General features: G+C 46.5%; 1 protein-coding gene across 6 annotated transcripts in view; it reads left to right on the forward strand.

Annotated features, from left to right (window-relative positions):
• The window catches only part of LOC144175890 (cholinephosphotransferase 1-like), a 56,753-nt gene that overhangs the window by 19,953 nt on the left and 11,144 nt on the right, over positions 1-25,656 (forward strand). For 2 of the 6 annotated variants that reach the window (XM_077704950.1, XM_077704949.1), the window contains exons 5-10: positions 2,437-2,568; positions 3,519-3,650; positions 10,550-10,708; positions 12,164-12,289; positions 15,690-15,864; positions 21,506-21,523. In XM_077704950.1, the coding sequence (XP_077561076.1) occupies positions 2,437-2,568; positions 3,519-3,650; positions 10,550-10,708; positions 12,164-12,289; positions 15,690-15,864; positions 21,506-21,513 (732 nt within the window). In that variant the 3' untranslated portion in view covers positions 21,514-21,523. The remainder of the gene's footprint in view (positions 1-2,436; positions 2,569-3,518; positions 3,651-10,549; positions 10,709-12,163; positions 12,290-15,689; positions 15,865-21,505; positions 21,524-25,656) is intronic. The other 4 variants (XM_077704947.1, XM_077704948.1, XM_077704953.1 and 1 more) reach the window with 3 other exon arrangements.

The following is a 25,656-nucleotide window of genomic DNA, read 5'->3' on the forward strand; positions in this document are numbered from 1 at the left end:
ATTTCATTTGTTCGGTTTGCAGCTAAATTGTAGTAGGGAACAATCTTCGGAGTGAATAATTGTTTAAAATAAACACCTCCTCAGTGAAGCAGTGTGTGTTCACCCAGTTCGATCTGACTTTTTTTTTTTTTGCGATTTTTTTCTTCTTTCAGATTGTGATGTTTCCTTCTAACTACAGCCCTTTACATTTTGTGGGGCTTCGAGAAAGTTTTTTTTTTTGTTGTTGTTTGAGAAAGCTTGCTTCAACATTTGAGTTTCATATTTTGTCTCGGGAAAGATGCTTTGGTGCAGCTTGTTTTTTGGGAAAAACAAGCAGCTTGTTACTGGGCCTTCTTTTCTTGTCTGGTTTTTGCCCAGAATTTCGCCCAGCTGGGAATGGGGTGGAGAGGAGATTCCCTTTCTGCCAATCGGTGGTCGTTGAGCGGTCGGTTCTCTGTGAATTTTGTGTGCCATGTGTTGCCAGAGCACTGTGAGCAGTGCTCGAGAATATCGATTGCAACATATGCATCGTTACGGTTGAGTAACAAAGATGGTGTTGAAATAAGGGCAGCTGGGTTGAGCTGACGCTATGAGGAACTCATGGCTTGCTTCCCTCCGTCATTTGGTCGCTGGTGTCGGGGCTTTCCTTTATTTAGTTGCATCATAAAGAGAATGCTCGTTTTGGGTGAGGAGTGCGTAATTAAAATCGAGGCTTCGACGGACGCCCGTCTGGTCGGGAATGACAATAAAAGACACAGTAAAGACGCCGACTACAAGAGAAAATAGAACAGTGACGTTTTGGCCCCCCCCAAAAGGGAGCCTTGTTCACACTGAAAGCTGAGGAAGAAAGCAAGGAGTCTAGGTAGGCTGAAGCACCTGACCTAAGCACCGTGCATTGTGTATGAAGTGGCATGCGCGAACTGCGATATAGTCTGGATTCTGGAAATTTCTAATCTGGAAATAAAGAGGGGAATCTTGAAATATCAAGATGGTTAAAAGAGCATTGTAATGATGTAAAGAAGGGAAAAGTGTCCGCTAATGTCCTCGCGGGACATGCACAATCGTCTAAGCATTACATAGACTGGGGCGAGGCACGTGTTGTCGCCACCGAGAAGGCATTGACCTCTGGGCTGTACCTGGAATCCATAATGATGCAGACAATGAAAAGCACTCTGAACCGCCCAGAAGGGGCCGAAACATCATTGTTTTATTTTGCAAAAAATTTTGTTGTACTATGTTGTTCGCCTTGTTTACTGTTTTTGTACTCTTACTTGCGCATATTAGTGTCATATTTGTATGTACACATTTGTTACTTTTTTATACCTTGCGATTGGGTTAAATAACCACATCCCCCCCATGTTTTGCCCTGACGGGCCTTTAGGGTACTGAAATAAATAAAATAAAATAAATAAAATTTTCCCTTGTGGTCGGCACCTTTATTTATTATGCCTTTTTAGCGCATAATTAAAACTAAGATTCGCAGGTTCAGTTCTTAGCCTCTACATTTCATCATGGCGAAACGAAAAACCCGTCCAAAAATTGGCGATTTTTTGTTCACTATTGATATTCCTCATGGAGAGGGTCACTGCGTCGTGTTCCCTACTGTTCACTCTGGATAGGATTGGATTGGATTGGGCTTGAACTTTGCCCGGTGCTTTTTGTCTTTGCTGCAAGAAGTGAGTGAAAATTCGACTTTAGTGCACTTTAGTTTGTTGTTGTGCAGTTAGGCTAGAACTGGCTTCTGTATGATCAGGCTGCAGTAGTTCAAGTGGTATTCTTCGGGAAAGGCTGTGTTCGTGATCACATCGTGTTGACATCATTTCAACTTGCCAGCGTACTACAGTGGATTAGTGCATCTCAAATGCTGGTCCCTGGGCTTCTGGCATTTTTAGGGTCCAGTAAGCTGTTTTTGCTCTTTGTTGTCAGTATCTTTAGTGATTATGAATGCTTTCTAAGGATTCTCGTGGCAGGAGGTTTCTGGGCTGACTAACACTCTTTTGAACTCAAAGCATTCCGAAGCATCGGCAACGCGCTCTGATCTCGTTTCAGTCAGCCTGGCAGGAATTAATTGAACCAGTAGATTTATTACAAGACTCACCGAACCGGCTTTGTTATCTGCCGCGTAATCCAGTGCTTCGTAGCAGTCTCGTTTCCATTGAGTGATCAGAATTGCGATATGCTGTGGTCTGCGGCCGAGAATCCTGAACCAGGGTGCCACCAGCGCTTTTCTTCGAATGGCAACGTTCTGGAAGTGGTAAGACAACACAACCTTAAACAAAACCCTTTTTCATCACAAAGGGCGAACGTCTCAAGGAACGGGTCATGAGCTCTTGATCGTAGTAATGGGTTGCAACTCGAGGCAGCCGCCTTCTCTATGTTCGGCACAATGAAAAAGCGAAGCCCAGTTTTTGGTGGTGGTGGTGTTGTTGGCGTGTAGCAGGCGGCGGGAAATCGCAGGTGGTCTTTGTTGAGCTGCCCCTCAAGTTTCTGCCTCTGTGCATCGGCGTCACGGCCGCTAGCTTCGCTCTCGTCAGCTACGCGGGAACCATCTTCACCGGCGGCGTCGGCAAGAACGGCTCCACGGTGGCTGTAAGTTGTCGCCGCCGGAGAATCGTCGTCGATGGCGCCCCCTTTGGGCGGATTGCGTCCCCTGCGCGCTCTGTTCGCCTGCGGCTGCATCTCTCGGAAGACACTCTTTTGTACTAACCAACTCTTGTTTGCGTCTTCATTCCTTTTTTTTTTTCTTTGCGGACTGTGCAAGCAGGGGTGCTGCGCATGGGTGGTTGGCAATGTGCCCCCCGGCACTACCTCGACGACTTTCTGATTTCGAAACCTTTTTTTTCCCGGTGGCGATTCTTCGTGCCCACTGAATGCGGACGAAGAAAAAAAAAGAAACGCTGGCAGTTCTCCAAGCTCTTCTCGCTTGTTGTCCGAAGCTATAATAGTGAGCCCTCTAAATGTCATCTCGGGCCGTCTGCAATGGAGGTGTTTTTTCACACTTTCTCCCTACCGCGCACTGTATTGGGCGCCTTTGGCTGCGGAAAGTTTGGAAGCATTGCCAGCGTATCTTCACTGAGCTGAAGTGCCCAAGAAAGCCTCTGTACGGGACCGTGGCATTCAGTCTGCGTCAAAACTGCTCGCGAGCAACTAAACATTATCAATTACTAAACAGTTGTACGACGATAAATTTAGTAACACGTAAGAGTAATGTTAACATTCTGTTTATTCGTTTTTAACCTTCTTGTTGCCGAAAATTATTCGCAAGCTGGAAAATTGGCTTTCGTGTGGAGGCTTTCTTTTTTTCGTGTTACCAATTGGCCATTTTTCGCTGTTGCTAATCACTTGTCTCCTTTCTTCTTCTTTTTCATCTTCTCTCTCTTCTCTCTGTCCCCCTCGATCCCTCCACCTCCTCCTCCTCCTCCTTCGTGGTATACCTTCTGCCTGACTGACTGCACCTTCCTAACGGATGGATGACCACCCCTGCCTGCCTTCTCTCTGCTGCGGCTTCGGCTGCGGCTGCGGCTTTGGCCTAACCGCAGCTGCCCCTGTTCAATATGGAGCTGCGGCTCCTGCCCGTGTCAGCGGCGCTGTCCGTCTCGCTCATCATGTGCTACACAGACGTTGCCGTCATTCTCTCGGGCGGAGTGGGGAAAAACGGCTCCACCGTCGCCGTAAGTCGTAAATAAACGCATGCCGGGTGTCAGTCTCGTTAGTGGAGCCTGATTAAAGGGGGGACACTGGTCTTGGGGACATTATTGCTAATTTTTTTTTAACCTCTGTGAGTGAGATTCACACATTAGGTGTATTTTAATGTCCTCAGCACAAGTATGCAGTCAGTTTTTTATCTATGCGGTGTAAGGGCAGAGTTGTGCAACATGTTATGCCATTCCACTTCAGGCAATTTTTAACACGAAAGTGTTTTATTCCCGGATATACGAAGATTTCGCTGACGCCATATCTGTCACAGAAGTGATGCCAGTACAACATAGCAAGCGGCCTGTAAAGGGTGCACCCCTGCACACAGGGTCTTGTTGAGGGGAAGCAACCTTTAGTACTAAAGAGTACGTTATACTTGGGTTGTCTGTTTTCAGGTTTTATATTTTAACACGAAAGTGTTTAATGCTGCGATACCCCAAGATTTTACTGACGTCGTATCCGTCACAAAAATGACGCCAGTGCCCCTTTGCCGAAGCGACCCGCCAGCAGGACGTCGCTTGCCAAGCACACCCACAAGACAGGCGCCGACCCACAAATCATGATCAGCTGCAGATTTCGCAGCACATTTCACTTTCGTGTTTTACTGATTCCTGTGACGGGAGTCGACGACAGTTTTTTTATTATCTACCTATGAAATTCTCAAATACTTTTTATCCCTTTGTGCTCTAGAAAGAGCAGGGAGTGCAACTATACAACTGCAGTAATTTTAGCATTGTTTCTGCAATTGCTGTAAACTTGTCAAATGCCAGGTCATCAATTACCAAAGTTTTTGTAAAACGAACTGTATAAAAAATTGTGCTAGCGAAAGGATACTCTGTGGTTTCATTGCACTGTTGAGGTCATAAGCTTTCGAATGCAACAAAAATGATACAAATCTGACCAGTACATCCGAAGATATTGTACCCAACAGTTGACCTCGCGGGGAAAAAGTTGGTCCTGAGAAAACAAGCCACAAAGTTTGGCAACTGGTGAAAATGGTCATTTAGCTGACTTCAAAGGGCAGCAGCTTTGTAAATACTTGTGGTGCAGCTATAATAATTTGCCGGTACTTTCTCTGGGACCTGTAGACTGCAAATAAAATCAATACAGAAAATTCGTTTTTTGGCAAATTTTCGGTCTTCAAGACCAGTGTCCCCCCTTAATCACAAGGATGAAAGATTTGCGAGGTGGAATGTCTCTCAAATGTTGTGTTTGAGACATTTTTATTTTTTGTAGGTCATTTCACAAACTTTATGCAACGTTGGGGAACGCTACCGTGTTCATCAGCCGTCATTGAAGAATACATTTGCAGCAAGAGACAAATTGAAGGGAATCTTTCTGTCATTGCTTTCCTATTCTTAATTTTGGGATGACAAAAAGAATATGAGAGGGCAGAATAATAATGTGAGGAAAAGATGCAGATGCAAGAGGGGGGCGTAAAGCAGGCTAGAGTAGGTGTTCTGTGATCCTGTCTGCACTCTTTAATGTTGCCTTCTTTCTTTCTTCTTAAAGGGGCCATGGAGCAAAATGCAAGTTTGGTTCATTCGAAAGATTGCTCCATTAGAATAACTCTGACAGCACTTTAATGAAAACTTCACTCAAATAAGCGATACAATGAGGAAAAGAGAGAGCGGTTGTGCGATTCGTCAGGTACTTTTCTGCACTGAACCTATTATAGGCCCCTAGTTGTGATTGACTGAGGTCGACAACATCCAACGCAAATTAAACCATAATTATAAGCTTGTGGAACGAGCTATTTGCGCCTAAATTTGGTGTGTATTCTATTTACAGCAGTTAGAATGCTGGGGTAAACAATAAAAATTCCGAATAAACGCGTAAACGTCGAAGCAGTTAGTGTGGCACTTTGCTGGCTAACACTGCCTAACACGTTCGGCTTGTCTGGCACGACCCTGGCCAACTGGCGTAAGCGGCACGGCCACTAACGTGACCCTGTTTGTCATGTCATACCCTGATGTTTTACGAAACTATTGCTGCATTTGCGCGGTTTTAACGCGCCCCAATTGTAAACTGCAGGTAAGTTTGCACGGGAAAATTCGGGGAAAAAAAAAAAAAATTGACACTTACTGTACCGCGCAGATGAAAAAGACAGGACACCACGTACCTGGAAGAAGGAGATTTAATTTGCCGTATGCATCAGTGGAAGCCAGAAATTATTTTGCTTCATAAGATTGCTTATCCGGCTGCTGCTGCAAGTAAAGTTAAAGCGGGGAACATTGAAGCTGTATGCGATTTCAAGCGCCTTGATCTTCAGAATTCTAGGCGTTGCGGGCTAATTGCAGCAGCACAAGAAAAAATGTGCGACTGCTGACCAAGGTATGTGGCGTGCCATTGAGGAATTAGAGCACCGAAATTCACTCGCGTGGTGCTGACGGACCATCATAGGGCAATGCTGCTGGCCGTTTTAAAGCCTAGTTCAGTTTTGAGCTCCATTGTAACACGCGCATGAATATTAAGGCTATCTTTTAGCAAAATAGGGCACTTGTTAGAATCGTGAAAATATGATATATTGTCAACTGTAATATAAATACAGCAGCTATACAAGTCCCGGTCAGAAGCAGAGTGCGAATAGCGGTCCTTGAGCGGTATCGCAGCGCCATCTAGGCAGGCTGATGGTAACCAAAGGTGCGGTTTGCCAACAGCGGCAGCCTCAGTCAACATACTAACTTTCGTTTTAGGTGCCTGCCCGTATGACGTCTCGGAATATACAGTGCTGCGGGACAGTTGAAATTTTGACTGACATTGTTTAGTTTCTCAGTGAATAAAGCGGGTACTATTCGCCCCGAGCGCGAACAGAGTCGGCCCCTGGCGGCGGCGGGACGAACCGCTCCTAGTGTGGATGGCGCTCTCGCGTCGTCTGCTTTTTCACGTTGCGTGCGGCGCAAGACGCGTGCTGCACACGACGAAACAACCAATATGTGGGCTCGTTTGGCAGTAAGCAATGACATAGTTACCTCTGCTTGCGCATTTCCTCTAGAAACGCAATAATCAGCGGCCGTTGCGGATTAATGCGCTGGTTTAATTCCACGAAACATCTTCGCCCTGGTCACCGCTTGAGTGTGCACCGTGTTATAAACATTGTTTCCATACATTGCACTTTTCTTATTGTTGAGTGCAGTCGTCTGCCGTTTCGGGAACGTCGAAGGGTGCTTTTTGAAGGCGGCGTGGTGATTATTTAAAGGATAAAAGTTTAGTACGCGAAACGGGTAAGAAGCGACAAGAACTGTGCATACGCGTGCAAATTCCACACCCTTGTGAAATTGCGCTGTGTCCTTATAGAAAGAAGAAACAAACAAAAACATTTACGCTGCACACGACCCGTGCGCTATCGCCCATACATTACCGGGGACGTATTTTACACCCGCAAGCGCCTGTAATGATCGTGTTCTTCCTGTACCTTTTCTAAAATAAATACCATTTTTGGACAGTCGTTGTTTATACTGAGGAGGAAGAATAAACATTTTTCAACTGTATCAAGTTGCTAATTTTACGTATTATTTAAAATACGTTTCTATGGATGCGCAAGAGTATTTAGGGGGGGATTTTTCGGTAAAATTAAGCAGTTGTGAGTTTGCGTCAGTCAAGTGGCATTTCGTGTGTCATTTTCATATATATCATTTTCAAATCCGACATGAATCACCTTGTCCAGAAACGTGTCTCACTCAGCATAACCAAATGCCTAATATGGTCACGTCTTAACCTCTTAAGGTGGACCTAAGTTTAAAGAAAGAGGAGAAAACGCGTAATATAATGCGCGTTGTTGCCCACATGTGTGAGGGGTGTGTGCCATGACTCGCTGTTTTTTTTTTAAATTTTTTCCCACAATGCTTGCTTTCAATAAATTTTGAAAAAGGCGTTCACAATTCCTGGACAATCTCGGACCAAAGGGGGGTTAATCAGTTTTGAAAATACGTGTCCATACTGCTTTTTCCCCGTTACAGAACACGACGCCTAGTGTAGTTTCGATTGGAAGTAATACTGATAACTATAGTTTGGCTTTTCACGTTACATGCGTTCTCTTCTCGCTGCTCTTGCAACGTTGAAAGGACCCCCCCCCCCCCCCCCTCCCCTTCCTTAAAAAAAAAAGAACTAAATGCACAGAATTTCATTGTTTCCTCAAGAATTAAATGCCAATACAAATGCGATATTCAGTTTACAAAAAAAAGTAGTTACCGGGAACCCGTTGCACTGATTCGCAACGAGAAATAAAAAGGAAATGTTTTAATACATCTGCAACAGCGCAACTTCATTTATTGCCATCTTTAGGGTTCGTAAGCGACCTTATACGCAAGAATGCAAACACATCTCGCTGTTGCAGGCACCTGTTAGATTTTAAAAGGAACGCAAATGGTCAACAGAGCAGCCGTAACAGAAAAATTCTGCTCACTGTGAGGTCCCAGAAGTTTCGTTTGCACACTGTACACCTGCTTGGCACTTTGCGGAAACCTAGCTAAACATGAGATGTTGATTGTACTGCGTGCATTGGCAATTCAATTCGCAAGTTCCCTTGCGACGAAAGCCGTAAATAAGTGATCCGAAACCGTTATTCATCAAACTTTCCTTCAGAGTCGCTAAAATTTCATTTAAAAGACCCGTTAGAGCAGTTACATTTATATCTCTCCGCTGATCAAAATTCAGTAATTTTATGTTGTCTTTTGAACACACAAAAAATATCGTAAGCTCTTGAAAGAATTTCGGGGCAATTAAGCAGTGTTACCATTTCAGGGCATCCCACAAATGCAAGAATGCGTCATGCTACCAGTGAAAGTGATTGAGATTGCCGTTGTAAACTAAATTTCAGAGATCGAGGCTTCCTGATTTGTTTCTATTTATGCTTTTATTGAAGGCTCAAAGCCATAGTCTGGAAAGATCGAGCTTGCTACGAGCTACAGCGTACAAGTTCATTGTCACAATTACGGCCATTCTGAGATTCCCGATGAGTCGTCGCTTTTTTTGGCGTAGTAATGAAAACTGACTGCCGCTTCCATGCTATACATTGAACGTTGAGGAACCGAACTACAGCATACCACTCTTGTTTGCACCTTTCGTGCGCACATACGGCGGAAAAAAGGCACGAAGCGCGCCCACAGTGTGCATTCTTACGGGCCGCTCAGCGGAGCATCCACACTAGCAGCGCGACGCTGTCGCCACCTACATGTCGAGCTCGCGGCGAATAAAACACCAAATCTATTGGTGAAAACAAATTTGTATTTTGTCTTCATGGCTCCTTTAAAGGGGCACATGGGTCTTTGATCAGAAACTTTATTTTTGCAGTTATGATGATATAAATGGGGGGGGGGGGGGGGCATATGTACCTAGTTTTTCATTCTGATTGTAGATAGAAAATGTGTTTTTCGGTAAAGCGACTATATTCAATTTTATTTGTATTTTTATATTTGATTTTTTGACAGCCTTTGTAAAAAAAACTGCTGGAGGGATGCAGCTGAACAGGGTACCAGGGAACTGTGCACAAATCAAGGAGTGCAATACGACTAACGTTATTATTGTATCTGGGCTGTAGCAGGAGTTGCGACCATTTCAAGTTTGGGCCTGGAAGGCAAAACCAGTTTTTCTGGTTGCCACTTTTCAAGCACAAACTTCAAATGGTCATAACTTCTGCTACAGACCAGATAGAAGTGTGGTGATAGTCTTATTGTACTCGCTGATTTGTGCACAGTTCACTGGTACCTTGTTGAGCTGCATCCCTCCAGCAGTTTTTTTTTTACGAAGGCTGCCAAAAAAATGAAATATAAAAATACAAATAAAATTGAATATAGTCGTTTTACCGAAAAACAAATTTCATATCTACAATAAGAATGAAAAACTACATATGCCTGTTATTTTGATAATCATAACTATAACAATAGTTTTTTGGTTTCAGACCAGTGTGCCAGGAAATATGTGAGGGTTTATTTTTCTGGTTATTGGTTTTCTCAGTTTATGTTGTGTGCTTGCTGGCTTCAGGGTCATGTTAGCTTAACTCCCATTTAGTTTTTGCTTTTCTAAATCAACCACCTGCATCATAGCACCGTGTGTACTATTAGTTTTACTGGTTTATTTCTGCGCCCTTGTAAGGTTTGATTGGCTCCCTGCCTAATGTCACCAGCTTCGAGCTGTGTGTTTCAGCACGTTCTAAAGGACACGATAAGGATAGGCAAAGGAGGCTGTGCATTAAGTGTTTCCATTCTGGGCTGGTGACCTAAACTGTTGTCCCATAGGGGCTGTCGACACCTGTAGGAGCCACATGTTTTTGAGTGGGATAAAAGCCTTTCGGGGCATGTTGCCTGGCCAGCTACTTAAAAGCTCGGTCAACTAGTTAGAGCTACTTGGTCAGCTTGCCACGTTTGCGCTAGGCATGTATTGGCCGTGCCTTGCTTTTTGCTAACGGAGCACAAGTTCACCGCATGCAATGCCAAGGGGCTGGTAAAGCGTGTTGGTTAATTTCTTTGGATTGCTTTTTTTATGGTTTTTGTTTTGTTTTTAGTTTCTGGTTTACCACTTCAATGTAATCCCTAAATTACAATGACTCCTCCGGGCCTGGTGCTCATTTAATGCAATGTGCTGCTTCGTTTGAGAGGTGTCTTTAATCATTTTACTGAAAGGGCTGCCGCCACATTGCGAAGGCCAAGTTTAAAGATCTTTGACGCCCTTGAGTGTCACTGAGGACTTGTACGCTGCTGTAGCTAATGTTGTCATTAGTGCGGGGCACATTGAGGGCAGTGCAGAGGGGGCAGTGCAGCCTACCGAGTGAACATCAGCTTTTTGCTGTTTGGTTGTAGAGGTGTCAATGGAAGGAGGAGGCCCCCCCGCCCCCCCCTTACCTGATCTCTCCCCCCCCCCCTCCGATTGGGTGCAGGGCACGAGTGTGCTGTCACCCAGCATCCCCATAGCGCTGGTGGTGGTGCCGGCGTTCATCATCTACCAGAAGTCCACGGGGGGCATCTACGAGCACCACCCGTGCCTCTACATCATCGCCTTTGGCATGGTCGCGGCCAAGGTCACCAACAGGCTTGTGGTGGGTGGCTCTCTCTCTCTCTCTCTCTCTCTCTCTCTCTCTCTCTCTCTCTCTCTCTCTCTCTCTCTCTCTCTCTCTCTCTCTCTCTCCTCTCTCTCTCTCTCTCTCTCTCTCTCTCTCCTTCTTCTTCTTTCTTCGTTTCCTTCCTTCTTTCTCCTTTCTCTCTTCCTTCTTTTTCCTTTCTGTTCTCTTCTCTTTTCTTTCTTTCTTTCTTTCTTAGGCCACAGTGAACATGCAAAAAGGGGAAAGTCGGAAATGCAAAATCGACAGCACAATAACTTCAAGAGGGAGCAGCTTCAAGTCCTACTGCAAGAAAAAAAAAAGTCACCGTGTGTGGCGCGCCTTCATTGTTTTGTGATTTGTTTGCTAAAACATGGTGGCATGTGTCTGTATTCGTTTTTTTTTTTTTTTTTTCTCTGTTGGAAATTGAAGACAGTTGACTCTGGCTCGCTTATATTTTGGGAAGTGGTTTACACAAGTTCGCTGCTCATGGTGATAAGGTATAGAAGCTCAAGCAGCTGAAATTTGGTGCAGTTGAAAGATTGACTGAATGAGAACAACAAGTAAGCCGAGTTCAGCGCGAACTGCATGAACTTTTCTTAATTAGATTAGATAAGTAGGAAATACGGTGATCTGTTAAAGATCCTCAGGTTGTCAAAATCAATCTGGAGCTCTCACTGTGGCACACCTCATAACCCATGTAGTTTTGGCGCCTTAAACCCCATAATCAATCAATCAGGAAATACAGAGATTGGAAAGCAATGCTTGGCGGCATTTCGCACGGTCACTGAATGATGTCGACCCACCGGCCTGCAAGAATTGGCTGGTGCTGATAAAAACAGTTGCAAGGTTGGCAAAGGCATGCACCATCCTTATGTCGGTGTGATCACTAAGAATAGGAAAAATATGAGCAACTAGCGTTGCCTGTTTTATCGTCAGGGTGCAGTTGGGCGCTACATTGCCTGATTATAGTCCAATGTAAACGGTTTATTGCCTCCAACAAGCACGGTACACACTGCCACACTGTCATAGACTTCACAGGGTTTTTCTACATTCTGTTCTCAGCTGACTGGCTCCACCCCTTCACAAGTAATCAACTGCTCCCCATGGGACCACGTAACGGAAATTCGGTACAAATTACGGGTTAGTGAGTAACATGTGGGTGAGCGGGTTAATTTGAAATCTGCCTGTTTTAAATGGCAAATTTAGCCCTGTCTGAACGACCCAATCTCGCACACAGATTTTAATTGATTCCTCGATGTAGAGTCAGCAGTTGTGGGTTGTTTCCTTCCTTTTTTTTTTATGGTCATGTCGAGTGTTTGGGATGCTGCTTTAGAAGAACCAGTTTGGTGTTTTTATATTCTTTTCTCTCTGTACTTGAGGATGGTGTTTGAGTGTCCGGCGAATGTGCCCTCTTCCCGCCCTAAATGGTTAAAAAAAATAATGAACTTGCAGGTTGCGCACATGTGCCGGAGTGAGATGGACTACATGGACTCTGCGCTGCTGGGTCCCGGCATGCTCTTCCTGAACCAGTACTTCAACACCTTCATCAACGAGTACGCCATCCTGCTCGTTTGCCTGGTGAGAATAATGACTTCTTCTGGCTCCTGTCGGCTTCTGTCGGCTTGGAAAAAGGGGGACGCAATTGGGCTTGTTGTCAATCCACGCTCCTCAGTGGCTTTATCTTTTGAGCTGCTATTGAAAAAATTAGTTGACGTTTCTACATATTTTATCGCGCTGATGTTGGATGTTTGGCCTGCCTCTTGTGCAGATTGATTGTGTTTTTAAAGATAAAGTTTATTTGCCCATTTATACATTGATTACATGGGAAGGGCTGAGAAAAAAAACTGCTTTTTTTCGCAACTAAAACGCAACTTTTAGTTCAGAAACTTTAGTTAAGTTTTCATGACAAGAGGCTGCTTTTGAGTTGTAACCTAGAACTGAGCAAGGCAGCAAGGGTTGTCTTGTGCTTCTATATTTCAACCAGTTTGAAAAGTCCTTATGTTCAAAGGTAAGTGCTGAAAGGATAAGAAAACTGATTGCGCTTTTAAGTATAAGAGCAATGTTTAATCGCGTTGAAGATTTTCGTTCTTCAACTGTGAACCGTGGGAAATGAACTTTGGGAAATCTCCGTGTGTTTTTTTGATTTTTGGGCACCCGTATTCATAAATGTTAGGTAACCACCCACTGAGCTTTGAAAGTGTAGGTTGTTTGGAAAAGCTTTGCGCGAGGCAGGCTTAATTAATGCAGGGAAACTGTGTCGTGCTTCTCAACCTAAACGAAAGAATGTTTTCTTCAGGTTTTGAATGCATGCGGTAATATTAATGCACAGGTAACTTGGCTTTTTAGTTTGGCACATGGGTTAGCCTCGGCTGCTGTTGCAATTTTTGCAATTTTTGCAATTTCTGGTCCTTCACATGACCAGGGAAAATTACAAATCCTGGCTGCCTGGATCGGATATCGTCCGCATGTGTGCGAATTTTAAAATCTCAAAGGGACTTGTTTTAAAGGAGCACTGACACGAAAATTTTATGTTCCCCTTTTATTGCTTTTATCGATGCTTAATGGTCTGGCAAACCCGAAACACCGCTTTAAATACTTCAGCGCGCGATAATTAATTACATTGAACGGCCTGAAAGCCGTTCGTTTCCAATTCCCGCGCTTTCATCCCGAAAGGCGCATATGGCAGAATCCCGGCGTGACCTCACCGCTTTGTGTGGATGTCAAAACACTGCGGAGGCCAGTGGGGACGTTGTTTCGACTGCGCCGCCGCCGGAGCTGAACGGCTGAGCTGCCTGAAGGTGCTAGGCCTACCATTGCGGCGGAAATTCGATGACTGCTTTCAATAAAAGTCCCAATGGCGACTTCTATTGCAATTTCGGGCTGTATTATCGCTTGTTTTCCCGTGTGTGGAACTTTATTTTTGCCAACAGTGCCTTTCTGGGCAGCGGTTATGCCTGTAGATCTGGCTATGTGCACCCGTTTGTGAATACGCCGGCGCCTGCTCGCCGCTTGCGGGGTTGCGGCCGTGAAGTGACGTCACGAGTTTTTGACGAGCGGTGCCGCATCACTTCTTTTGGTTATCACGGGATGATGTCACGCTGACGTCCATTTGGTGAGTGCCGCTCCGCACGCTGCTCCGTCGGCGCGATAAATGAGATCCAATTGAAGTACGCTCTTTGCGTCGCAGGCCGCTCATATTTCAGCCAGGGTATTCTGTTGAGTAAAGGAAGCGAACTGTGCAATAATATTAACGCCGAAAATTGGTGTCAGTGCTCCTTTAAGGATCTGTTTTGTGTGGGCATCACAATATTCTCCTGATGACAAACTGTGTGAAAAAGCTCGACAGTGCAAACAGTAGTGAAACAAAAGTGTACAGATGAGCAAACTAACTTACGAAAGGAAAGCTGGGGTGCCTTCCTTTTTTTTTCTTTTTTTTTCCCCTTCATTTTTTTCTGTCCATTAGTTGAGTGTACCGTCGCTGCCAGAAGTGGTATCAATTGGAGGAAAGCGCGTTTGCTGGGCCAACCACCACAGGTGTCTGCATGTCCTAGAAATGGCCGCTGCGATTTATTCGAGTACTGCTTGCAGTTGGGAAAACAAGCGAAACACCGTTGTTCGAAGGGGTGCCACAAGTTTTTGAGGCACAGAGCAGTGCTGACACTAAGGTAGGCGTGGTAGTCTTTGATGTCTTTGAATGCTAACGCATTCAAAGACAGCAAAATAGCGCAAAGGACGGGACAAGGAAGAACAGCAGGACAAAGCACTGCGGGTTGTTAGTGAGCACTTCGTCCTGTTCTTCCTTGAACTCTTTCGGGACCGCAGGAAAAAAGTGATGAAAAAGGGAGTTCTCGGTACAAATTTTTTATTAAATAAAGCAAAGGCACCATCCTGCCTTTGCATATACCAAAATACAGCTAATTATATGTTCTTTGACATAAAATACCAAGTTTTACTTCAACACTGACAATAGAACCATGAAAAAAATCTTAAAGTAAGAACTTCGTAAAAAAAAACTACAGAAAAAGATAGAAAAAAAAGCGTAAACATAAAACTATAAAAAAAATAAAATTATTTCAGGATATACAAAATCTCACACAATGCTTTGTTTCTTCATCGCGAAAGTTTGATGCGGCTAGGTGTAACTGGTTTTTTGTTTTGTGTGTGATCTCTTTGGCACTAGAGCCATGGCTACGTCATCGCCCAGGTACACGCCGGGCTCTCGTCTCGGCGAAAACTTGATTTGTTTCTGCGCTGGTGGCAGGAGATCACCACCATAGGTAGTTAACACTCTAGCGAACAAATATAAACCAGCCAGAACATATTTCGAGCGCACATACCTACTCCAGAGCAAAACCGAAACCAACACCCACCTTTGAGCGCGATGTGATGTTCCAGGCTGATCGACACCCGAATCCTCACTCGAGCTGAAATCCGAGCTCTAAAGCCGCATTCCGACTCTTCACTGCCACTCTCATCGTTAAAATCCACAGTAGAAGGCGAAGATATGCGAGACGAGACGAGGCGGATTTCTCATCGTGCTCGCGCGAGTATGACGCCATGTTTGTTTACATTCGAAACCACTGCCCGTCAGAATAAAATATCTGATGCGTTGCCACCTGGCGATAAAAAAGAGAAAGCTCGAGTTTTCAAACTATCTCCTAGATGTCGCTAGGCGTTCCATCGAGCGAAAATTTGTATTCTGCAGGTTCGCGAAACCATCGATCATATGTGATCGATGGCCTATGGAGCAGTCCCGAAAGAGTTAAACAAAGTTTAATTGACTCATTGATGTGTTTGTTCTTTCATTGGTTGATACATTCATTCATTGTTTCCTTTGTCCATTCACCGGTTCATTCATCAATTGATTGACTGGTTAATTTGTTGATTCATTTGTCCAGTCAGTCGTTTTTTCACACATTGATTCATTCATTCATTGGTTGATTCATTCGCTCCCTGTGTGTGTGGGTGCGCCTCGCAGGTGTACTCAGTGGCGGACCTGCTGCACTACTCGGTGATCGTGTGCAACCAGATCTGCGCCCACCTGCAGATCCCACTGCTGCGGATCGCACCCAGGTTCCCGGCCCCCCTGGTGCCCTCCTCTGCCGCCTCCACGGACAGGGCGGCAGCAGCACCCACCGCCCAGTCACAGGCCGGTGAGTGGGGCATCCCTCCTTCTCTCTCTCTCTCTCCCTCTCTCCTTTTTACCCCTCGGAAAGAGAGGGGAGGGTGAAAAGAAACTACGACCTTTTGCTCTGCCGCCCTCGCTGTGGTCTGTCTCCGACGAAACCTGCACTCCGTTTGAAGAACCAGTTCACGACGGTTCTGAACCGCACATTTTTGCTCTAGCATTAAGTCCCGCTCGCTCTCTCCGAGCTGTGCGGGGATGTCGGAAACTTGCAGTGAGTTTTTCTGGTCTATGTGGAGTGGATTTCCGTGATCCGTAGCGGCCCATTCGAGCTTGTTTTGGTCCGGTAAGGTAAACGTCAGGCGTGGCCGAAACCAGTTAGCGGGTTGATCTGGATTCATTTTGGCTTCACGTAGTATTTAGTCGAACCTTGGCCCTTCTGGGCCGACGAGCGGAATTCAGTGTTGGTCTTCCCCGCTTAGAGCCAGTGAACCGAGTTGTGAGTGGCTGCCAGAGTGAAGGAGGGGAAAGGTTGCCGTGCGGGTGAGGCGAGTTTTGCGGTCGCAGTCGCACCATTTGTGGAGCGCGCAGCTGCAAGAACACGTTCTGTCGCTGTTTTCCCCCTGGTGGTGGAGTGAAAAGAAGGTCCGTTCAAAGCAGGGACTTCTACGGGCGCACTGACAGACTGAGGAGTGGCTGCTGCAGTTGTAATTCTGTGTTGGAAGTTACAACTTTGCCTGCTCGTGATTTTTTTTTTTATTTGTTGTCCGGGGGCAGGGTACCGGAAGTGCTTTTTCAAAAGTCACTTGGTTCTCCAACTTTTGTCACCAGTACACATTAGGGGCATTTTTTTTTAACCTGAACTGGTGCAGATTAGTACAGTGTCGTGCAGACCAGTGCAGGATGCTACTGGGGATATCAATTAGTAATAAAAATGAACATATGCTGCACTGCTTGCACCAGTGCAGCCAGTTCAGGTAAAAAGAATGCCCCTATTGATATATATATGTATATAACTTTATATATACATATATATATATACATATATTTATATATAATCTCAAAAAGTAGAGTCCGACGCACGTCTCAAAAAACAAAATCAAAAAGGTTTGCCAATGTTTCGACTGGAGGACCAGTCTTCATCGGAGTGACAAGTAGAGTACACTGCAGCACGCTTTTGAAGGTGCGTGTGGAAAGAGGGAGGCGAGCTACAGTGCACCCTGTTTGAAAGAAATTATGCGTCATCAATCATAAAAACAAGAAAAAATGGACGATATACACATGAGAGGGCATGCACTGCCCTCCTTCTTTTTTGGGAAAAAAGGTGCGCTAAAATGCGCCCACCCTGCTTAGAAGTAATTATTGACACGTGGTACAACAAAAAGAGAGAGGAAAAAAAAAGTGAAAAAGGACACCTAGGAAGGAGGTACATTGCCACCCCTCTTTGAGAATTAACAAAAGAAGGGGAGGAGTAGCAAGAGACTAGAAGGAAATAAAGAACTTGGGAATGCACGTCAGTACGCCTACGCTTTTCCTCTTGGGAATGTGCCACGCTGTGGCCGGCAAAAAGGATCGCCGCCTCACCAGCTGCCACCTAGTCGTGCGTCGCGCCCGCGGGCGACAGTGCCAGTCTCGCACTCCCCGAAACCCTGAGAGACGCAAGGGGAGCCAGACAAGGGAAGCGCAGAGGAGTGCGATTTGCGATTAGGCACGTAAGTGGTTATACTGTTTAAAAAGTAAATGAAAGATGTCTTCGCTGGTTAACATGTGAACACCAGTGTTCTTTCCTGGCCCAGAGGACGGAGTTCCGAAATTAGATGCGAAGTACAATTCGCGAAAAGAGGGAGGGCAGTGCATTCCCGCTCATGTTTATATCTTCCATTTTTTTCTTGTTTTTGCGATTGACGACGTTTAATTTCTTTTAAACGGGGCGCACTGTAGTGCACCTTCCTCTCTCCACACGCACCTTTAAAAGCGTGCTGCAGTGTACTCTACTTGCAACTTCGATGAGTATTGGTCCTCCAGTCGAAAAGTTGGTAAACCTTTTTGTTTTTGTTTCTTGAGACATGCGTCGGGCTCTACTTTTTGATACATAAGCAATGCGTGAACATCATCACCACTGTCCTTCTCTATCTCTCCTTTTCCTTCCTTTTTTTTTTTCACTGCGTCCCCCCTCCCCACTTTGGTGGTCAGGAAAGTGTCATTATTATAAAAGAAGCGTGGGTGGCTGGAAAACGATCTTTTTCGAGCGCCTGTCAAGGAACGGGAAACGTACGCGGGAAGACAACAGTTCTGAGAGCCGGTGGGCAACTTTTCAGTCACAGTGAACACTGGTCGGGAGGCGAAAACGTGGCTTCTCGAAACGTGGGGAGACCATTGGGTGGATGAAACGCAAAATCTTTGAAGGCCGCTTTCCGCCCCTTGGCTGCCTGCTCGCGCTGCTTTGGCATGCTCTGGTGGCCCTGCTACGTGCTTTGCAGTGCCTGCCCGATTGCCCTTCTCTTGGTGCTTCGCTGCGTGCGTAGTGGATCCCCGTCCCACGTGCTGTTCTTGCCTCCCCCAAACTCGGGCTACCTTGAAGGTGCTCGGAAACTTCAGTGTGGAAAAATAACTTCTGCGTATTCTCTCCCGCAAGAAAAAGACTAGAATGCAGGAGGAGGCTACGGACGGGAGTAACGTCTGTTCTGTCTTCATTTCTCTCCTGCATCTTTTTTTTTTTTTTTTAAGTGCGATGCACTTTATAAGCGACCCTGAATCCGCCGTCATCCGCGCTCCTCCTCCTCTCCCCTAGCAACGGCGCGAGGAGCGGAGAGGAGCGTCTGTAGCAACGGCGCAGCGACGTCACACCCCACGTGACCCGCGCGCGCTCCGCCTCCCGCGCCGTGGCTGCGCGCGCCCGCGCCGGCTCCCGCACCGCTCCTCGCGCCGTGACGTCACACTCCCACGTGACCGCGCGCTGGCGCCTTTGCGTCTGCTCCCCCTCTCCTCGCGCCGTGACGTCACATGCTCTGCAGCTGGCGCGCCTCTCCCCCCGTTAGGTTTGCACTCACCCTCGGCGCGCGCCTCTCCCCTCGCCTGATAGCTCCCCCTCGCCGGTACTGCGCCTCTCAAGGCGATGGCAGAATTACTACGCCGTGTACTCTCGGCGCAAGAAATGCATTCGCACTTCCTCACGATTCCCTTCGGGGAGGTGGGGGCAATTTTTTGTGCTAGAAGTACCAACTGCCCCAACTGTCTCTTTAATTAGAGTGTACAGGGTAGCAGTCAAGCATGGGATATGAAGTTAAAAAAAAAAAAATGCAGTTTCAGTACCCGGTTGTTTCGGTAACGGTTGTTGGGTGTTTGGCTCGAGTGTGCCATCCGTTTTATGTTCCCTTCATTCAGGGTTTTACCATGTGTACTTTTGAGTATACACTGGAACCCCGATGATACGACTTTCAAGGGACCACGAGAAAATGTCGTATGACCGGGGTGTCGTACGACCAGGGTGCAGGTGAATGTTACGCGACAGGTGGGCTAAGAACTTAACTAAACTACTATGTTTATCGAGCGCGTTCTCGCGTGATTTGCGAACCTTTAGCTGAAATCTCAAGTTTTAAGAGGCAGCGCCTATGTTATGCCCCCCGTCCTTCCGTGGCCTCCAGCTAGCCCACCAACTAAGCGCCGCGCGCCACGCCACACCCGTGCTGTCCGGCGCTATTTGCAGCCCGGCAGCCCCGCGACTTGCCCATGCAAGATAAGGCTGACGTGGTCGATCAAGTTGAGAGGGAAAAAGGCAAGAGCGAAACTGCCAAGGCCAAGCGAAATGAGCGATAGTACAAGGTGGAGATGAACAAAAACAGCACTGCTGTACATGGTGGAGACACCCTTTAAATGGTCCCGGCCAGTCGAGGTGATCACCGCATAGTGGCTTTCGTTTCCCGCAAGACCCAGCAACACGAAATAGATAAGATGATTCAAACTTTGTGAGTAAACCGTGTTGCGGCGAAAATTCCAGCGCGGTTTTGCTGCAGTGACTTGCTGCGGCAGCCAGCGAGTGACCCAAACTGGCGGTGCCAGCGTGTCTCCACCCTTGTGGCGGACGCGCGCGAACTGAGCCACATACCAAAGAAAGGAGCGGAGTGACAACGCGGCTTTCAAAGACACTGATAGACAGGAAGCAGAGATATAGGGACAGCGTCGTGAAAGGGAGAAACTTGGACCGACCCGGCGGAGGAAGCGGCTGTTCAGTCATCGCTGTGGGGTTGCACCCTACGTGTTTTTCCGTTCGTCGGCGGCTCGACGGGAGCTTTGAACTCACGGTCCGCCTGCCACTTGAACTTCGTCTTCTTGCAGTTGGCACGTTGGCATGCTGCTGCTGCGCGGAGCCGTCGCTGGTTAAAGGAGCCATGAAGACAAAATACAAGTTGGGTTTATTAGAAAGACTGCTTAGTCCCGATAACAATGATACCAATATCATCGCAATCTTGGAACAAATAACGGAGATATTAAAGAAAACGTGTGAAGCAGTCGCGACGCCTTAGCCAATTTCCCGCAACTTTTCTATGACGTCACGGAACCTTGTTTGTGCGATTGGCGGCCGCCTAACTCACCTGTCGCAACGACACATGACTGGACGTCTGTAATGGGGCCTCTGGTTCCATTTGGCCGCATCACTTGAATGCTAACGTGCAGTTAACGCACTGAAAATTATGTTTTATTGTTGGCCCGTATGACGTCATTCTTGCTCATAACACGTCGCTGTGGCGCAAAATTTGAAAGTTTTTAAATACTTCTTGGTTGTTGTTTTTTTTTTCGTTAAAAAAACATCTTTTGTGGCTGTAATGGAGCTGAGTGAGATACTGAATCCTAGTTGTTAAACGAAATAAAGTTAATTAAACGAAGTTGTATTTTCTCTTCTTGGCTCCTTAAGGAGCGTCAAATAGCGGTTAATCATGAAGAAGGTCGGGACAAGGTGGCGAAGTGGTGCAAATTAATGGGAAAAACGCCGGTCTGCGCCAGGGTCCGTCGTATGAAGCGGACTGCATGCACCCGGGCGTCATATCATCAGCGTTTTTAATGCATTGTTGCTATAGGAAATAATTTGTCCGCACCGCAGTGATCAGTCGTAAGAAGCGGGTCGTCGTAAGTTCGGGGTACGTACCAGCAGGGTTCCACTGTACCTGCATGCCTTCGTGCGTTTCTGTCAAACAAAGTGTCAGTTGATTTGTGATCTATCACTTAGTTTTATACAGTAATGAAAAAGTAACAACACCATTACTTTTTCACTCTAATTGTAGCTGTAACAAGTTGCTCTTTCAAACTCGGTAACTGTAGCATTAGCAGAGTTACTTTTTTGGCTAAGCTAACTGTAGCACAGTTACTTCTAACTGGTAACATGCCCATGACTGTTTCTGACCCAATGACACTTTGTGTGGTTGTTCTCACCCCCCCCAAGAAAAGAAAGCATTGTACTGTTTTTCCGTTGCTTCTTGAGGAGCGCATGATGAATAGTGTTTACTTTTCTCTTGCTTGCTCTGCTTGTCTTGTGCATTTATTCCCACCTGCACTGCTAGAGGAATGCACATTTGTAACGCCGCTGCTGCGATTTGCATGCCTGCAAGGGGAGGTGGGGGGGTGGGGTGCTTTTTCTTTCCTAATGCTTCGCTTTTGTTTTCCTGCATTTTTAGGTCAGTGACGCACTTGCGGTGAGTTGATGCTCTCCCCTCCCTCTCTCTCTCTCTAGAGTGTGTCCATCACTTAGCCTGCATGGCTTTGACTGGGGCAATAGAACCTTTGCGCTGCCCACTGCAGTGCTTGTGGTGAATTGCTATCATTTAATTAAGGAGACCGTGAACACAACATGGAAGTTTGGCTCGTTGAAAAGACCGCTTTGTCCCGATAACAATGGCACCAATTTCATCGCAAACTTCTAGCAAATAATGAAAACGGATGAATGAAAACAAGGTAATGAAAACAGATGAGGCAGTGGCAACTTCCTGGGTGCTTTCCGGAAATTTCTCAATGACGTCGCAGAATTTCGTTCAAGTGCTCACTGCCTCGCACTATTTTGCACTATGCTGGGGCCCCTGCTTGACGATGCTATTCACTCGATGGGCTGCACTGTGTGCAATCCAAGTGTGTTCTTCGGCAGGGTGTCGAACCGGAACCGGAACCGAACCGAAAACCGGAACTGAACCCGAATTTTCGCCCGGAACCGGAACTGAACCGGAACCGTATTCTTTCCGCCATTTTGGAACTGAACCCGAACCGGAACGAATCGAAGGAACCGCTCCGAACCGGTTCCGGGACCTCAAAAATGTGATTTCTAGTTTTCCATTTCGGTACCCTACCTTGCGTGTGAAGATATTTTGCCACTCGCCAGACAGCACCATGAAATATTTTGCAATATCTGCAGTTCCCACGGCCCATCATGTTCCCTTCTAATTATTGCCCTAAATGATTTAATGCAAAGTTGTGCGTATCAGTTTGCGTTAGGTACCGCCCATCTCTCCCAATTATCTTTTAAATTTAGCATAACTTAAGTTAGAACGCATATTCCGACGAAATATATCATGGAATATTCTTCATGGTTTCTATCTGCATTGTGTTTAAAACCGTGTAAAGTTTTCAATGTGTTGTTAATTCGCATGCATGCCTGTCCGTTTGTGAAGGCCTTCAGGGACACCATCAACAATAAATCAATATCTTCTACTTAATTTAGTTTGATGGGGCAGTTATATAAAAACAGCACTGAGACACAAACACTCGAAGTTCTAAAAATTAACCTCACTTTTTCTTGTATACAAGTGCCGTTGTGTTCTTTGGTTACTGCTCTAAGAGAACATAAGATATAAAAAATGGGGGATCCCAATTTCCACTTTTAAAGTATATTTGATAGCATTTTCATGTTATCTTGAATCTGCTCAACCTTCAACTTAAGAGGCGGATGGATTAAAGTCGATTAATGCTGGTTAGCGGGTAGACTGGGGTAGATTAATTAGGTGAGTGAATGAGCTAATGTGAATTATAGTGGGACTGGTGTGTTGATTATTTGGTATTACAGGAATTAGCGGGTCAGTTAAGGCGGATTAGACTGTCGGACCAACCAGGATATCTTTGGGGTCCTTGGCATTTGGAGATTTTGCAGCGTTCTCCTTCTCGACCAATCAGGAAATTTTGTCACGCACAAAGTAGCCGCAAAGTTATGTGACGACCACCTGAATGCTTTAAAAGGTCTTTCTTTATGCCCGTATTGCGCTGTTATGTTGTTTCTATATTAAAATTGACATCTCGCACTATAGTTAATAAATAATTGCCTAATGCATATTTTATATTCATCCAAGGGTTTTCAAAACTAGTATATATATGAGGGGAGACAGTTGGAAAGAAACTAAACCGAAAGAAAAAAAGGGAGGAACAATCAACTGGTTTGATGCAAGAGACGCCCGACAGCATTCTTCAATACCTTCTCTTTCTTTGTGCTACCGTTCTGCAGCCTCCCATACGTGTAGCATCTCAACCCCCGAACACAGCCCCCTCCAAGCTGTGGAAGCGGCGATAGCACGTGGGCTTAGCCAAAGCGGCGCCAAAACTCTCAAAACAGGCTCTTAGCAGGCATGGCCCAACTTTGCCAACGATCGATTGCATGTTACAACACTTCCAATGATGAATCAGAGACCACCAACGAGACCAGGCACGATTGTATGGGCACCAGCTCATACTGGCATCCCCGGTAAACAAGATCACCAACCTCGTGGCTCGAGATTTGACCCCCTTAGCCAGCGCTGATGAAGCCGGGCCCGACTGCATGCATCCTGTAGTCGCACACCAGAAAATTACTCAGCACTGCAGGCTCTCGCGTAGGGCGCATTCCTCCCAGCACAAATCACTGATGATTAACCAGGACAGATTGCTCCGCGCCCTGCGGGTATACACCTTCCCACACACCACCAGACTTCACCTCTTTGGCGGGACACAACTCTCTCCATTTCGTCGCTTCTGTGGGGAGCCTGGGAACCTCATACGCATAGTAGGCGGCTGCGACAAATGTACCGTACATCCACCCAACCTCCACGTTTCCATAGAGATTTGGGAGACAACCATGGCCAGCTCCGGCCTGGAAGATCAGTTGCTCTTGATTGAAACGGCTGTCGATTCGGCCCCCTCGAATGAGGACGCCTCTCTGGAACTTTGCCTCGATTTAATTAAACTTCATTTTCTCTCTCTCTCTCTACAAGTGATCATTACTGCTGCTTGTGACTTCACTTGGTTATCATCTTTCCTAGAGCACAATCGCTGTCACCGGTCCCTGAAGGGCCATTGGCAAGTTCCTGTCTCCGGGGGTTCCCTATCCAACGCCGTCCTATACACGCCGTCCAATGAGTATTTATAGTTGTTCTTTCTTTCTAACAGCTCCGTTAGCAGATGAAAGATGAGAAGAATGAAATTGCTCTAAATGCCACCTGCCACGCTTGGCAGTCGGAAACTGACGCCGACGCCGGACTGTTTTCTACTTCTAGCACTGCTAATGATTCCGTGTTAAAGCTACAGCGCCGTTGAAACTTGGGTAGATGAAAAGCGTAGCAGACCAACCGATTTATTTACAATGCATTTTTTTTTGCCTCGTTGGGCGAAAATAAGGGTTCGTGCGTGCGTGCGTGCGTAACATCTGATGGATCCAAAAAAAAGATGGCGGGCACGTAGGCTCTCCTGCCCGCCAAAGAGACCACCCGCTTGCCAGTAAACTACCTGCTCGCCTGCCTGCCAGCCTGCATGCCTGCCTGCCAGGCAGAACATTTTGGTGAGGATGCATGATTTGGGGACGAGGGGCGGCCCGTCACGAGCCGCCCTCGGAAGGGGAAGGGGGAGGGGGGGGCGGCGGGGAGACGCAAAATGACCCACCACGGCGACACTCAAAGGTACCGAAAACGATTGTGGACGGACGGGTCGTCTGCTTAGTAGGTCGAGGCAGTCTGCCCATTGCCAGAAGATTCTGGTTAGGATGCACCGATAGGGGAGGCGCTAGAAGCGAGCTGGGTGCTGCCACCTGACCACGAGTGTACATGTTCGCCTTCGAGAAGACTGTGGCGAGGACGCATTATTTGGAGACGATGTTCGGCCCGTCACTGGTCGGCGAAGGGAGTGGATCACAGGGCGGCGCAGCGGTGGCTATGAAGATCCATGCGTTAGAGCGCAGTCCTTAAGCGCCGGCTCCTGTTGTTTCGCATAGTTTCTCAGATTCGGTCTCGTTGTAACCGAGAGAACGAAGACGCTACCGAAGATAGAGCGAGCAGGAAATCGGAGGATTAAAGTACGGCGAAAGTTTGAGGGGGAGGGCGGAATTTCCAGACCAAGCGAGACATGCTCCACGGCAGCAACGCCTTACGGGATAACGACAGAGTATACCGCATTGCCGTCGTGCATTTCTTGAGGACGCGATCACTTCTTAAGACACAGCAGCTATGCGCCGTGTCCGAGAAGACTACAGTTCGCGCTGCACTCAAATTTCGCAATAGCGACTCCCGCAATCGTCTGCCATATCTTTTGTTTCCTCAAGAAAACAACTGTCGTGATAAAACTGCAGTCGTATGAGCGAAGAATAAAATAAAATAAATCATGAAAATGAACGAAGTTAAATTAATAAAGGTACACTTCCGGCATTAAAGAGTAATGATTTGAACATTCATACAAATAGGCAGCCTTAAGTGTCCAAACGAGCCTTTTATTTCGCTTAAGTTATTGTTGTAATCATTGACCTACCTGTCATGATTTGGCCCGCATTCGTGAACGTGGGAGGGTCGTAGTACCCTCCACCCGAGTGACGACCCGCAGCGTGCTG

This window comes from Haemaphysalis longicornis, unplaced genomic scaffold (assembly GCF_048455015.1).
Source record: "Haemaphysalis longicornis isolate Haplotype H1 unplaced genomic scaffold, Haemaphysalis longicornis Haplotype H1 scaffold_3, whole genome shotgun sequence".
Classification (NCBI taxonomy): Eukaryota; Metazoa; Arthropoda; class Arachnida; order Ixodida; family Ixodidae; genus Haemaphysalis; species Haemaphysalis longicornis.